General features: G+C 47.3%; 1 protein-coding gene across 1 annotated transcript in view; it reads left to right on the top strand.

The window, feature by feature from the left end:
* The first annotated feature begins 234 nt into the window (after window positions 1-234).
* LOC144159987 (cholinesterase-like) overlaps window positions 235-14,716 on the top strand; it is a 35,514-nt gene continuing 21,032 nt past the window's right edge. Inside the window, exons 1-3 of the mRNA XM_077691614.1 lie at window positions 235-336; window positions 2,030-2,396; window positions 5,065-5,348. Coding sequence (XP_077547740.1) covers window positions 334-336; window positions 2,030-2,396; window positions 5,065-5,348 — 654 coding nt within the window. The 5' untranslated portion in view covers window positions 235-333. The remainder of the gene's footprint in view (window positions 337-2,029; window positions 2,397-5,064; window positions 5,349-14,716) is intronic.

Raw genomic sequence — 14,716 nt, 5'->3', positions numbered from 1 at the left:
TAAAACGTCTTTATGCGGTACAGCGAGGGTGGCGAAACATCCACTATGCAACCAAATAAGGGACGAAATGACAGTGTCTGGAACGTTCGAAAATCGTTTCGATTGTTTTTAAGTTTTGAAAAAGCCCCCTTGATAGCTCTTTCATTCCTTTATGAGACAGTCCCAAATGAGTTCGTTCCATAAAGGAATGATTAGAACAAATGCTCGCAAGTCTGGGTTCACTATTTTTACCACAGGACCATCCTTCCGATAATCGGGGCCGTGGTCCTGGTCGTCGGAGTCCTAGTGGCCGTCGTCGTGGGCCTGCTAGTCATTGTGCGCCCAGACACTGCCATGGTAAGAAAGTAGCGCCTTCACAATGGCTCATCTCAGTGCTCTTACTGCATGCGGAGATTCCAAGGAAACATTCTAAACAGAAAATCATAGTGTCAACCCAAGTTGGTAGTAGAGTGTGTGGGGTTAGACTCGCTGGGTATATTAGCTATCGCCATCATCATAGTTTTCTCCATAATCATTGCATTGAGAGCTTCGTTGTATACTCATCTAAGCATAATGCCTTCATGCTATTTACATCAGCTGCCGAACCGAGCCTCTTTCGAATACCTTTACCACTTTAAACATGTGTCACACAATCCATTTTTTGTCTTTGCACACGCCTTTATACAGTTTGTGTTTTCGTGTTGTCACACCCTATATTACTATGGCGGCGCTGCTAGGGTCAACCGTTTTCATTCATTCACTGTTGAAGGCTGTTCCTGGTTACTCGGGCGGCAAAAGAACCTCGCGTCGACGCCCACTTAATCGCGATTGCTCACCAGAAACTTTGCAACTCGTTTCCTCGAACCTTTCTTAAAATTATATCGCAATTTGCTTGCAGGTGACCATATTGTTACTTTCTGTTTCCATGCTTTTGATAATTAGTTCGCGCAAAGCTGCATTTGTAAACGTTAACCAATTCTCGTCTTCTGTGAATCCATGCGCAACTAAGGCATTCATATAGTTACATAAATGGCTCTCAACTGGTCTATAAAGCAACTCTCTTATTGTTCTGTCTTTCGTTTTGAGCCATGAATAGTTAGTTCACATTAAAGATGTACACGATACAGGTTTTCGTTATGCTGTCAAAGCAAGGATTCCAACGGGCGGGAAAGGCACCGTGCCCTTTACAAAGCGGAGCTGTTGTAAGTCGGGCCTTTTTGTCCGTCTGCTGAAGGTTGGGCGTCACGCAGAAGTAGGAGGACTTTCCCAGACCCACCGACGGAGGGTGCAGTGGTCTCACAGAAGCATGTTCCCACTGGTGAAGGAAGCCTCCCACAGCTGGCGCTCAGTTGCAGATTTGTTTGTGTGAATCGGAGAATTTCTCCGGCGCGGCGCTGCTGTTCTCGCACTGGCGCACTTTGACATTCGCGAAAAGAGAACTACGGCTTCGCTGTTTCGGAATATGTCACCAGGCCTCGTTGACTGCCATGCGCTTCATACTGAAAAGACTCCGAGATGCGAGGCTTCCTAACGGTACTGCATTAAGGACGCACCACACCTGCTACTACGGCTGTGTCGTGTATGGCTGTTGAAAACACTTATATCATACAGTAGACTCTGTCATGTGCGTAGCACAGTGTAGAGTATTCACACCCTAAGGAAAATTTTTATTGTCTCTAAATGACATTATTACGCCTAAACAAAAACACAATAAAAATACCCACTTAAGGGTGTTGTCATTTACAGCCCTCTTTGAGATCCGAAACACATATATGTCGCGTTAGAGAGCGTGTTGTCACCAACGAATGCAATATGCATTTAGGGTTAAATAGAGCATTATAAACGACAAAACGCCCTCTCACGAGGTGTTTTGTTGGGGTTTTGTTGGGGTTTTGTTGGGGTTTTGTTGGGTTAAACGTTGTTAATAGAAACATAAAAGACCCCCTAAGGGTGTAAACCAATGCAGTGTGTACGTTCCGGGATGTTTGTTACACGCGCGCATGTCGAGGGTGCCGCCATGATTGAGGAAACAGTGCGTGGTTCTTGGTAGTCCCTGCTTCAGGTGTCCACTACATCGGGCGAGTGCGTCGGCAAGAAGGTGTCGGTGGATGGCGTGGACGTGTACCGCTGGCTGGGGATACCATACGCCAAAAGCACGGCGGGCAACTACCGCTTCCGCAAGCCCCGCCCGATTACCGAAAAGCAGCGCACCCTGGCCCAGGAGCCACGCCCTCCGTGCCCTCAGTTGGTGAACCGCACAGTGGTAGGCAGTGAAGACTGCCTTCACATGAACGTGTGGGCACCAAAATGGAGGTCTGGAGCCGGGGTAAACAGAACCCTGGTATTGGCGTCCGTCAGCTACTGGTTCCAGAGGGGATCCAACAACGACCCCGACTGGGCCGAGCTGGCAGCGAAAGGTAACACCACCCTAAGCTACAGGTTATTGATGGCAGTGCATTGCAGACAAATGTCGCGATATTCCTTGCAACAAATTCCAGGCTAACACGTTAATGTTGGCGTACCTCGATGGCGTAGAAACTTCATATTTGTTCACATTTGTGTCAATATCGGGAAGGGTTGAAAACAATGCTTTATAAACTTGACCTAACACAATTTGGAAGCGAGGTCAGAAATAGAAATCACCCATAAACGGCGTTCTTGCTTCAACAGCTGATGTAGCGAACGAACAGAGTTGCCCAATTGATAACAAATTGGCTTGCTGCATGGATGATGCATGCTGTGGCCGTATAGTGTGGCGGTACGTTCCAGCACGTAGAGGTGCGTGTAGAGAGTTGCTTATAAACAGCCGCTTGTACGCAACTTACAGCGTGAAAGCAAGCTCGCTGTTTGAATAATTTAGTAGTTTACCCTCACTCATTATCACTATGTTTCTAGTTACTTCGTTTATGACCGACGACGTAATTACACAGCGTGAAAAGAGGACGAAGATAAGAATGTTAGAGGACGAGCGCAACTTGCAACTTCTACTTTTGCATGAAACGAAAGCACCCATATATACTTCCCGTCAGTCTCACCCGCAAGCCAATCAACAGCCCCACCACTTCTTTCGGCGTAGCCTAGATGAAATGGCAATCACAACAAAGCAATTCGATAAAATGGGGTAAACAGAACAGTACATAGCATAAAATAGATTCAGTATAGAAATAAAACAAACCGTATAAAATCAATACTTGTCATTCTTTGGACAAATTATTAAAACCAGACCCACACATGCATAGAATCACTTAAAATGATAAGAAGTGTGGGAACACGAACGCAGTGAACAATGTAAACGGTGCGTTTCCCTATGTTTCGACGCTGACTGTGTTTTCTGGTATCTACTGTTTTGTTTACCGCGTTTTATGAACCTCTTTCCTTTGTGGTGTTTGACCTGTCGTTTGGTTACGCCGGTAGCAGTAGTTCGGCTGTTGATTGGCTTGCCGCTGATACTGGGGGGAAGTATGTGTTGCGCTGTTCCTATCACCCTCTTGACTTCGTCCTCGCCGTTCGTGCAGTGTTCCATCATTAGTTTCAACCATTTACTTGCCTCTCAAGGGCGGTTTTTGAGAGTTTTTTCACAAAGAGATTTGCTTGATTTTTATTGAGCTCATTCATGCATACTGTTCATATATTCACAAGGATGTCTTTCGATTTGGCTTCCTGTAACCAATTGAAAATGCCAGCGCAGATGCCCGGTTGCCGCCGTTTGAAATACCTCGCCCACGCTCTGTGTGACTTCTCGTTTGCAAAGCACAAAATAGATGTATCATGAATAGTCTTTAATGGTACCTGTGACGTCAGCCTGGCAAAGGTGCCTAGCTTCTTAGCACATAAATTATTTCACAGGGAGTATCCGCCGTGTAGACATTGCGTGCGGGCACATTAGGAAAATGTTCAGACACACGCTCCATTCCAGCAGGCATGCGTGAGCGCCTATGGAAGGTAGCTATTAAAGGAACTAGAAAGAAAGCACTCATAATGAGCACCTGTAATCCCTGAAGACAAACGTGGGCTGCATACTCGCAGGTGTGGGCAATACTTTCCCCCTACCGCCACAAACCTGACAAACGACCTTGCGGCGGTGATACTGCGTTGTGCGGCAAGCCGCTGTTTTAATATTATGTATTTAGCAGGAATTGACATATGACGGTTAAAAGTGCTGTTTTAGGTTGGTTAGATGTCTGATGCATTGAACGTAACGCAAGCGGATGTGACATGTCTGAAGACTGAAGAAACCGCTGGCCACACTGGGGGAAGCGTGGAGGAAGTCACGTGGTCTCTTTACGCTCATAGCAGGCTACTGGCAATCACATCGTAGCAATGACGCGCCGAAGGCCGGTCCAGCGTGGCCCTACGACACAGCGCGCCACAGCTGGTAGCCAGTGGTCAGCAGGTGGAGACGACGTCTACGACAGAAGAGCCTGTGAAGGCGGATGCGGTGGGGCATGCGCACAAACTACAAAACAAAAATCCACACCTCCGAGAATAGCTAAGTGGCTTTACCAAACGTCACGTCAGGTCCTCTCCCAAGCTCTCTTTCCTCCGTGGTGAAGGCGCTTCGCCATTTTCGGAGATCGCCCTTTAGTGCTTGCGATTTCCGGGCACCCGCCGCCACCTCCGCTTTCACTCGGTCCCGTGTCGTGTACTTCGTATCAGCCTGCGGACCATTGGCTACAGGCTGGGGCGCGGAGGTGCGTCGGGCCTCGGTAGGCCGGCATTCGGTGCCGTTGCTAGGATGTGGTGGCCAGTGGCCTGTGATGAGCGTGGTAGAACTAAGGGACTTCCTCCACGCTTCTCTCAATGCACTGGTGGCACCATGGCCTCTCCTAAGCTTTTTTATGCTCCATGTCACTGTCCGAACATATTCCCGGCGAAAGTACGAAGGCGTGAAATAAAAGCGCATTCAACAAACCTTCGCCGAATTCACCATGAGAAGAGCGGGAGGGGAGGGAAGACCTTCATGGGTTGGAGCGGAGAAGGAGAAAGTGCATGGCATGGTCGCAGGAATATCTTTTGTAAATATTAGCATTGAAGAAGGAGGATACGCTGCACATTTATTTCCGTATTCCCGTGAAATCGAAACAGCCGACGTAGTGGTGATGTCCCCGAACGTGCGACTAGGCGTGCTCGGATTCCTGCACCCGAACAACAGCACCGTGAAGGACGTGGCAAACGAAGACGCCAAGGCGGCCATGGAGTGGGCGGTCGCCAACGCGGCTGCCTTCGGTGCCCGCCCGGACGGCGTCGTGCTCGTGGGCCACGGGTCGGGCGCGTACATGCTGACCGAGGCGGCTACGAGCCTCAACATCAGGTGCAGCCGAGCCATCTTGGAGGGTCCTGTGCCTGGCGCGTTGTGGCCTTTCAACACGGTGCGCTCACGTTTTCCTCCAGTCTCAGCTGGATTTCTTCGACATTTACGGGGCTTGCATTTCGAAAGAAGTAACGTTACCTTGGCGAACTTTCGTGCGTTCACATTTTCCAGTGCCGTCCGATGTTACACGTCCAATCGAAATCCGCCTTGCCCCAACTGTCGCGAGACGTAACCCTACAAAGATGGTGAAAGGAAACACGGTGCTTACGATAATGGACCCCACGCTCAGCCCTTCTCTATCTTGCGTTATTCAAGGTCTTGCTCTCACATGGCCTCTTTTTGAATATGACTGTGTGAGGTACACCCGGCGTCAAAATAAGCCGGGGCACGCGAGCGCGTGGCAAAATGCATCGCCGCGACATCTGACGTTGCACATCTGGTGTCGAGACACCTATGTGCGCGTGCGCGTCCAACCACGCTCGCTAGCCTGTCTTTTCATTCGCTTCAAACGACAACACTTGTCACATTCAGCGCTTGGCGCCAGGGGCCACTTTCTTTGGGCAACCCATCTTGCTCGCACACGCTTCAGCGGCCGAGGGCGAGGGTGAAGATGCGTTGCTCGCTCTGCGCTGCTCTGACAAAGGATACATGGAAACGGGGCTGCTATTTTAGTTTTAAATACTGCATCCTTGTTTACAGAAAAGCTGTCTATGGCTAGGATCCAGCAGATCGTCTTCGGTAATAGAGCAATGTAGACAAGAATGTAGACAAGATGTAGACAAGAACTGCGTCTTAGGCCGGGTTCAGAGTGTTGTCGCAATTTTCGTAATATCATTAAGTAATGACGTCATTTGACGTCTCAGCCAACCGAACTGTCTAAAACGCCGTTTTTTTACGTCCATTGCGGACGATACGGCTGGCACGTATTTAGTCTGAACATGGCATTAAGCGAACCCAAATCAGTTTCCCGTGAACGCCCCCTCACGTTTTCTCCAAGCGTCGAGCGCCTCGTGCGGGCACAGAATACTGCCCCTTACCTTCCCCCACCGCACACTTTCGGAGAGCGCGGGCTCGCGCCACCACGGCGAAACTACTCCCTTCCCAATTTCGCGACTTTCTACTCCTTTACTGTCCATCACTGGTCAGTCTTCCCATCGTTCGCTCGGTCACGACGACACCGACGCAGCTGAGCGTAGAGAAGGGCGCCAAAAATGCTGTTCCCTAAAATGTCTTCCCAGCAATTCATTTGTGTTAGGAGGTGAAGCAGACATTAAGGGGACCGTTGAAAGCTTGATCTTTGTAAGATGGCTTTCCCACATCGACTGTTGAACAGGGAATCAAGTCAATCTTCGGAGGGAATACCATCACATAAAGTGGCTCTAACGCTTGTTTCATCGAAACTATAACGAAACAAATTATATGACAATTAGCCGCTAAGACGAATCTAACACAAAGCCAGGTTTTATACTTTTCAAAATTGCATGGTTCACAGTGAAATTGTAAATACTGTGTAATTCTCGCCCGCTGTCAGAACATATGGGATTCTACGGGAGGAAAATGGACAGCCCCATGTTTGTCCACCAGAAGAAAAGTCTAGTTAATCAAAAGTTCATTCAGTCATTAACCAGGAACTATGCTGAATCGCAAACCACAAACAATCGTGTTTTGCTTCGTGCACCCCTTGGACCCAGTCAAAGCTCACGTTGAGGTTTGGCACCGCAGCTTTTATGGTCATCCTTCTTCACAGAGTAGAAGGGCACTGAATTTTTTGTTAATTTTTTGTCAAAACCAGTACCACGCCGAATTCCTTTCCCGTTTCCCCTTCCTAAATTGTTTCAGAACGTATGCAAGGTGAAGCCTCATCACACCTTCATAAAATCAATTATTTCTCGCTTCAGTTCCTATTCTGTTTGTGTGCTCATACTTAGTTAACAACCAATTGCATGTTTTACGAAAAAAATATCAATCACAATCAGTGGAACGAGTTTTAATATCTACTGAAACAGCGCGGAGCCGTAGTTACGACCGTTTTCTCCAATACATGGCAATCTCTCTCCGGAGATTGCGTTATAATGACAACAAACTAATTATCCAACGTTTAAAACTTCATTACCTACAATTACGACAAGTAAACGAAACTGGGCCTAGCGGTGTAATCGTCCTATCAGCATAGTTTCATGCAAATTTTTTTTTATACATTTAATAACACATGAGTTAAAGCCGTTTTCTTTAATCATACTCCCTCCGTATATTTCCATGCTTCGCTGCGCAACACGCAGTGTCGGAAGATCAGCTTACAAAGACCAAGCTTCCGCCGATCTTCGTATAGTCGGCTTTACCTGTAAACACAAACGCTTTTCTAGGAACTCCGGAGGGAGCGTAAAACGATACAAGTTAAGCCCAGCCCAAGAACAGCGTCGGTGTTAGAAATACCGAAGTGGGAGAGCATATGTGGGACACACTTTTGTCACAGCGAGACGGGCAAGATTAGTCATCTGTCATAGCAGGGCAGGGCGAGCAACGCATCGTCACTCTCACCCTCGGCCGCTGAAGCGTGTACGAGCAAGACATGTTGAGCAAAGAAAGTACCCCTGGCGCCAAGCTCTGAATGTGATTAGCGCTAGCGTTTGAAGCGATGTAAAAGACAGGCTAGCGAGCGTGGTTGGACGCGCACGCGCACATCGATGTCTCGACACCAGAAGTGCAACGTCAGATGTCGCGGGAATGCATTTTGCCACGCGCTCGCGTGCCCCGACGTATTTTGACGCCGGGTGTACATCGGGCCCGTTACGTTTCCAAATCTTAAGCTATACGTGGAGTGGGAACTTTTCAAAAGCAGGGCAATTTTTGTAAAAGGTGCCTCGCTTTTGTCACGCTTCCCATGAGACGCTCTTCGGTGCAACGGGAGAGCTTCGCGAGACGAAATAGTTCAACATGGATGTGAGGAAGTTGAGAATAATTTCCAATTTTTAAACATCAATGTTTTTGTTGCATGCAGGTTTCGAGCTAAGGCTCGCGAGAATAAAGCTTAAACGAATTCAAAATGCTACCGATCAGTGAAGCTAAACTCACCCTTCGTGGATTTAATTCACAGCGAAAAATAGCGTGAGTTGCGGCTCCTGCTCCCGCACAAGCTTCGGCAATACACCCCTCCTTTGTATTGACAAACGTAACTGAAGTATCACTTCTGCATTTTGATACTTTTAGGCGCCTTAATGCGTTACAAGAAGCAGACCTATGCTGAAAGGGCGCTTTCTTGTGAACTTGGTGCTCTTTATGGCACTCAATATTTTTGAGAGGGTGCCAGCAGGGATAATTACACCAGGTTGCAACATTCTTCTTTCTCACCAGCGGAGAAAACATTTAAAATTGTGCGCGCTTCTTGAAAAGACACAACGTTTCATTTTCTAGCAGAAGTAGTCATCACCGGCGAAGCGATAAAAAGCTAGAAGTTGGGACGCGCCACTACACACCGAAAAAAGCGCCAAGTACCTCAAGTCTGGAACCGAAACCGCTGTTCCCGTGTAAACACACGATAGTTTGCGGTGCGGGCAGTAAATAAATAAATAGTAATAAAACCGGGAAGGAAGTTACTCTTGATAGCTGGTGTGGGGCTCACGCTACACAACCGGAACACAAGTGATGGCTAGGTTAGCCACGGCAAGGTTCTAGCAACCTCCGTTCATCAGAATTGTCGTCGTCATTATCATCATCGCGACGTTTCGTGTTTAAGCGATTTCAGATGTTTTCACCGCTGTTAGTTCCTTACAGTAGTGCTAGTATACGGTAAAATAGTTCATTTCTCCTTCCGATTTTTGAAAGAAAAGTGCAAAAAACTATGACTGATCAGCTCGCCGACTTCGTTACATCAAGATTAACAATTCAAAATGCATTCAAAATTGCATTGTCAAACCTGTAGTTTTTTGTAACATACTCCTCTCTTTTTCTTCTTTTTTCTCTTGCTGTCGATTTCTTTTTAATTTTGCAGCTGCTTTCTAGTGTCCCTTTTGTGTATATTTATAGAATCTCACCCCTACCCTCTGCAAAGTACTTCAATGCACCCTGAGGGTATTATCAATCAATAAATAAACTGCCGCGACGTTTCCTTACTTGGAGGTCGCAAACACACGGGCTTCAATGGGGGTGGCAATGAGAAATTGAAAAGCTTCGTTAAATAAAGGAATTTTTTACATCGAGGTTAAACTGTATTTGCCATTGTTCCACTCGGCCTGAGGAAAACCTTTCATCGCACCTCTCGATGTCGTCTGTCGAGGCACGTCATTTGGATAACTCAGTGTAGCCTTTCTGTTTGTGCAACCCATTAGTGTCTATTTTATGTGGGTGAGAGTAGTGCAAAGACATATTTTCATCCCAATATATACGAGAGAGAAATGTGCGGCTTTAATCGTGAGCCCTCGAGGTCTCTGTCATGGCACCTAGAAGCGTTCCTACTTCTGTTGGCTTGGCTACACGGCTTCTTCCTGGTCTTGGATACAAAAACAACAAATTAGATAACATTTTTATTTGTTTTCGTCTCGCATTGATTTTTAAAACATTTGAGACATCTTTTGAGGCTACACTCTTTAAAAAATAAGCCTAAAGAATGTTCGAAAACGTTACCTCCTGTTGTTAAAGAAGGTTGAGGGAAACGCAAAGGACTTTGATCACCAGAACTGTGTCGATAGTGCGCATAACCTTCGCTAGAAGCTCATCATACCTTCATTGAAAGTCCGTCCAATCGATCTTTAAACTTTAAACCACCGAAATCGCAAAAAAAAAGAACCCATACGAATACTTTTCGCGCACTAAGAAAAGACATCTACAAACCATGTGAATATGAATCGATGAGTGATGCGTGTATTGCCTTAGCTAGAATTGCTCCTTTTCGCGATTTTCAAGCAACCGTGTTGACACAATGAAGCCAGGTTTCACGCACGCGCCGTGTGTCTGGAGATCGTATCGGAGCTTTTTGGTCGACCAACCGGTCTATGGGTAAATGCATTAGTTCTCTACATGCCACCACCCACTAAGAAAGCTTTCGCTGTAACAATTGAGTTGTCGTTTCTTGTACCCACAGATAAACAATGAGCGTGTTCACGGCCAACGCCAAGTAAAGATGGAACTGTTCTCTGCGGTATACATGAGGCACGCTCGGTAAAGCATGGTTGGCCTGGACACTACCGCCATATGTCTCTCCAGTGGATATTTATATAAAATTTTAGGGTACAGGCGGAGATCGGTACTGTGCAGGAGAATGGCAATTTTTACTGGAGGTTGGGGTGTCGGGTTATGCCGAAACATCACGCAAGGGAAAAGTCAATAAGGTTTATGTTCTGGCTTGTGCAGACTTAGCGGTCATGGTGCGGCGGTTACACGTAAGCATAACGATACGAGAGTCCGTCTACGGTAGTCCTCACGCTATATAGAACGTACCAGCGAGCATACAGCTACATTGGCATTTACTGCCATTATCGCCGCAAAATATTGCAGCAAAAAATAAAAGAAGCTGATACTAGCGTGTAAGACCAGAAAGTAGCGAATGTCCGCAACCTAAACGACCGCCACGAAGGTTTGTCTATGATAGCAGCCAATTTGCTGCTTCTTTGGTGCCGCAACGAGCTTTGCTCCACCATTGTTCCTATAAGTGTGAGCTTCTTTCATTTTTTTGAAGTGATAATAATGGGACATCACCTTGGAGGGTCATACGCTATGACGCGTCTTTTTCCTTCCGAGCAACTGTAGCCACGATTACGGCAAACGCTGGAGTTTCTTTTGCCAATGTTGGCCAGGGTGTGCCGGAGTGTGACGGGCGGTCGTAGCGAGGCGCGCACATGCGAGTGCTAAGCACGTTTTTAGCTTTGCTAACTGCCGGGCGGTCGAGCACGAGGTCGCGGGTTCGATTCCCGGCCGCGGCGGCCGCTTTTCTGATGGAGGCGAAAAGCAAAAACGCCCGTGTGTACGAGATTTCGGCGCACGTTAAAGATCCCCAGGTGGTCAAAATTAATCCGGAGCCCTCCACTACGGCGCGCCTCATCGCCTGCGTTGCGTCGGCGCGTTAAACCCTACAATCAATCAATCAACTGCCGGGCGGTCGCCGTGAGGCGTGCGCTCACTTGCGCGCGCTCGCCAATTTCTTGATATTTTTGAATGCAGGCACATAAAATTACGATTTGCTAAACGGCTTTGCTGTTAACATAAGAGAGATTACCTAGCCTCCAAGAAAGATTAAAAATGTGTAATCACAACAATGGAAGCACCCCGGGTCATTTAGGGAAAAGAAAAACCAGTGTTCATTTTATGCCGGAACTGAGACGTTACACAAGAAATAATGTTTTCTCTTCACGACTGTCCATGTTTTATCAGTACCCCCCGCGACACGGAAAGCCGAGGTTTCCTTTCCAGAACTATGCAAGCTATTTCATCCCGCCTAAGTACTTAACTGCACGAGTAATGTTTGCGTCACATAAAAAAGCTGTACCGTGGCAGAAAAATTAAAACTATGTTAGAGTTTTAGCTCACCGTTTTCGACGGTCCGCTCCGGTATCGGCGGCCAGCTCGGCGGCCAGCCAACGCCATTGGTGTCCAAGCGCGCCACGCCCGCGCAGTGGCGCTCACGCTTGCTATCGGAGTGGAGCGGACCGTGAAAAACCGTCAGCTAAAACTCGCTAATGAAAAACGGAGACATGACAGGTTCCTGAACGTAACTGCAGGTGTGTTTAAAGCGAAGCTTTCTCTGACCTACTAATGGCGACCGTCCTGTCGTCAAAACACATTTCAGCAAAGCGGACTTTACATATAGGGTTGACAAGACAATGATGACGGTCAGCGGAGGCACATGAACAGTATGAGTTCGGATTGTCGTATGAGTTGGGACTGAATTCAGTCAACATACGACAACTGAAGAATGAGCCATAAGGAACTTTTGTGTTCAACTAATGTCGTGGTTAGACGGCGGGAAGCAGGATTTTTTTAACGGCGGAGCTGTTCAAACTGTCTTCTCTCTGTGCGGATTGTTGAGAAGAAATTCCGTAGTCCAAGTGGAGAGGGGGAAATGCGAGGCCAAGAAATGTGAGAGTAAATGGCGAGGACGCACGAGGCCCACGAGCAGGCATAGGTCGGAAAAACAGAGAACTCACTCAAACTCAATCACAATTTTTTTCATTAACACTGTACTCAAGCGAACTCAGACTCAAAAAGCTCGTCTGTTCTCAAAATCACTTATACTCACTCATCAGATACTCATTTGCAATGGTACGCACTTGTACTCAAACTCTTTTGTCTCACGAGTATTCATACTCAATCTGTACTCATGAGTGCTGAATCTGTATTCATGAGTACTCAATTTGTATTACTCACGAATACTCAACTCAATACTCAATACCCCCAGGCACAATTAAGTGTCCGCGTAGATTGACATCCGTTTGTATGCGGATCTTATTCGCAGTCGGACCTGAACTCGCTTCCATCGGCGATCATGTTCCTGTAGCTGGTTGCGTGCTTGATGCATGTGGGAGCGTGGACGGCCGTTTTGTCAGCTGGTGAGCTGTGGTGTGCAGGGATGGCATAGTACAGCGCTTTGAGGACGTTGCTTCGATTGAGTTGTGCATAGCATATGGTGCGTGAGCCGGTTGGCTTTTCGTTTAGCGTGCGGTGGCGTGGTGTTGTCGTAGGGTTGCGGGGCGGGAGGTTCCCGTTTGAACCCATTCCCATTTCACCCTTCTCGCTTGTTTCCTCCTGTTTCAACCCGGCGCAAAACGCCCTTCCCGTTTCGGCCTTTCCCACTTCGCCTGTTCCCGTTTCAACCCAATCCCATTTCAACCTTCCCATTTGTTCCTTTCCATTTCAAACCGGTGCGAAAGAACCTTCCTCTTTCGTATTTTCCTATTATGAAGTTTATGAAGTGCTATAAAAACATTTTCATGTTGCGCTTCCTTTATTTCCTTTTGTTCACAGCCGCAGCGATAGCATGCTCAGTTCAGCCAGAATCCTTGACTGCTTTTCAAACCTGGGGTTCAGTTTTTGAATCTACAGATGATGAAAATTGGTTACAATTCAAGTCACACCAATTAACAAATCTGCACAATTTACTCGAAAACGGTGAAATACCTAAACTAAACATTTAGGTCGCGAGGGTCTCCTGGCGTCTGCCCTCATTTGTTCTTGTTAGGTCGACTGACCCTCGTCTCTAGCTTCTTTAGATCCACCCTAAAAATCCCAGACGCTTAAGGTTTATTACATTAAAACGACGCCATCATGGCCGTGTCCCGAAAGAGTGTGAGGAGGGACTACTAACACACACGACCACGGCAACCAGAGGTTTAGACACAATCAGTTCTTTTATCCACAGTCTAGAGCTAACTTTAACTCAAGCTTCAAGGTAATCGGCAAAGAACGAGTAAATAACTAATAACCAACCGACCCATACCATCTCCGAGCGCTGGCCATCGACCCTCGGGCGGCCTCTATAAGTATTGTTCCTGCGACGCGCGCCGAAAATATGCTCAGCGCCGAAGACATTCCCTGCTTTGTCAACCAGGCGCGTCCATTACAAAAGGAGCTGTCAGTCCCTCGTCACATATATCCGTTGTAGCAGTGACGCTGTAGACCTGTAACGAATTCGAACCTCACTGCGTACCTTGGCCGGTGCAACATTTAGAAGCGCCGCGGCGGGCCTTTCTCTATTCATCTCTAGCGCATCGAGGATGACACCACCGACCAGGACGCACCCGCTCTTTGCATGCTGTAAAGCGGTAATTACCCGTGGCAACTAGAGAGACCTTCCGCCCGGCGTCACAAGGTACCCTCGGAGCTGTATAGACGTGAAACAAAAAAGGTGCGGCTCCCCCCAAAAATGACAATAACCACGCTTCCCTGGCTGGGATTATTTTTATCGGCCAGACGCGCTACCCGGCTTCCCCCAAAAAACGATGAAAAGCGGAAAGCGCTTCCACGGTTGTTCCTAGCACCCCTCGAACACTTCAGCGGTGCCTGCACAAAGAAGCCGCGCAGGCTTTTATGCAACAAAAACGCAAGACAGAAAGCCCCCTGCGTTCTCGCAAAATGTGTAATTGGCTGAATGAACACATTCAATTGTCTTTTTTGCCTTTTTTAAGTCCCTCCTATGGACATATTTGATCTATAGGTCTCTCGAACCCGAAGACAAAACTACGCTCCAAAAATGAGCATAAGAACAGCTGTCAAATAAATTTCAGCCACTCGTACGGACACCAACTGCATAAAAATCCAATGCGTGCATTGCCCTAGATATTGGGTATCTTTCTAGTACACTTTCGCAGCTACAAATATTGTGTCAAGAGTGCAGTATCGGCCTAAGGCATTTGGAAACTTTTATCGGCCAGAAATATCGGTCGATTCCTGATAAATTGCTGCATACAAGTTTTTAGTGCATGACCCGTTGCTTGTAAG

The sequence above is a fragment of the Haemaphysalis longicornis genome, unplaced genomic scaffold (assembly GCF_048455015.1).
Source record: "Haemaphysalis longicornis isolate Haplotype H1 unplaced genomic scaffold, Haemaphysalis longicornis Haplotype H1 scaffold_10, whole genome shotgun sequence".
Lineage (NCBI taxonomy): Eukaryota > Metazoa > Arthropoda > Arachnida > Ixodida > Ixodidae > Haemaphysalis > Haemaphysalis longicornis.
The sequence above is the reverse complement of the archived record's forward strand: the minus strand, read 5'-3'. Positions and strand labels throughout refer to the sequence as shown.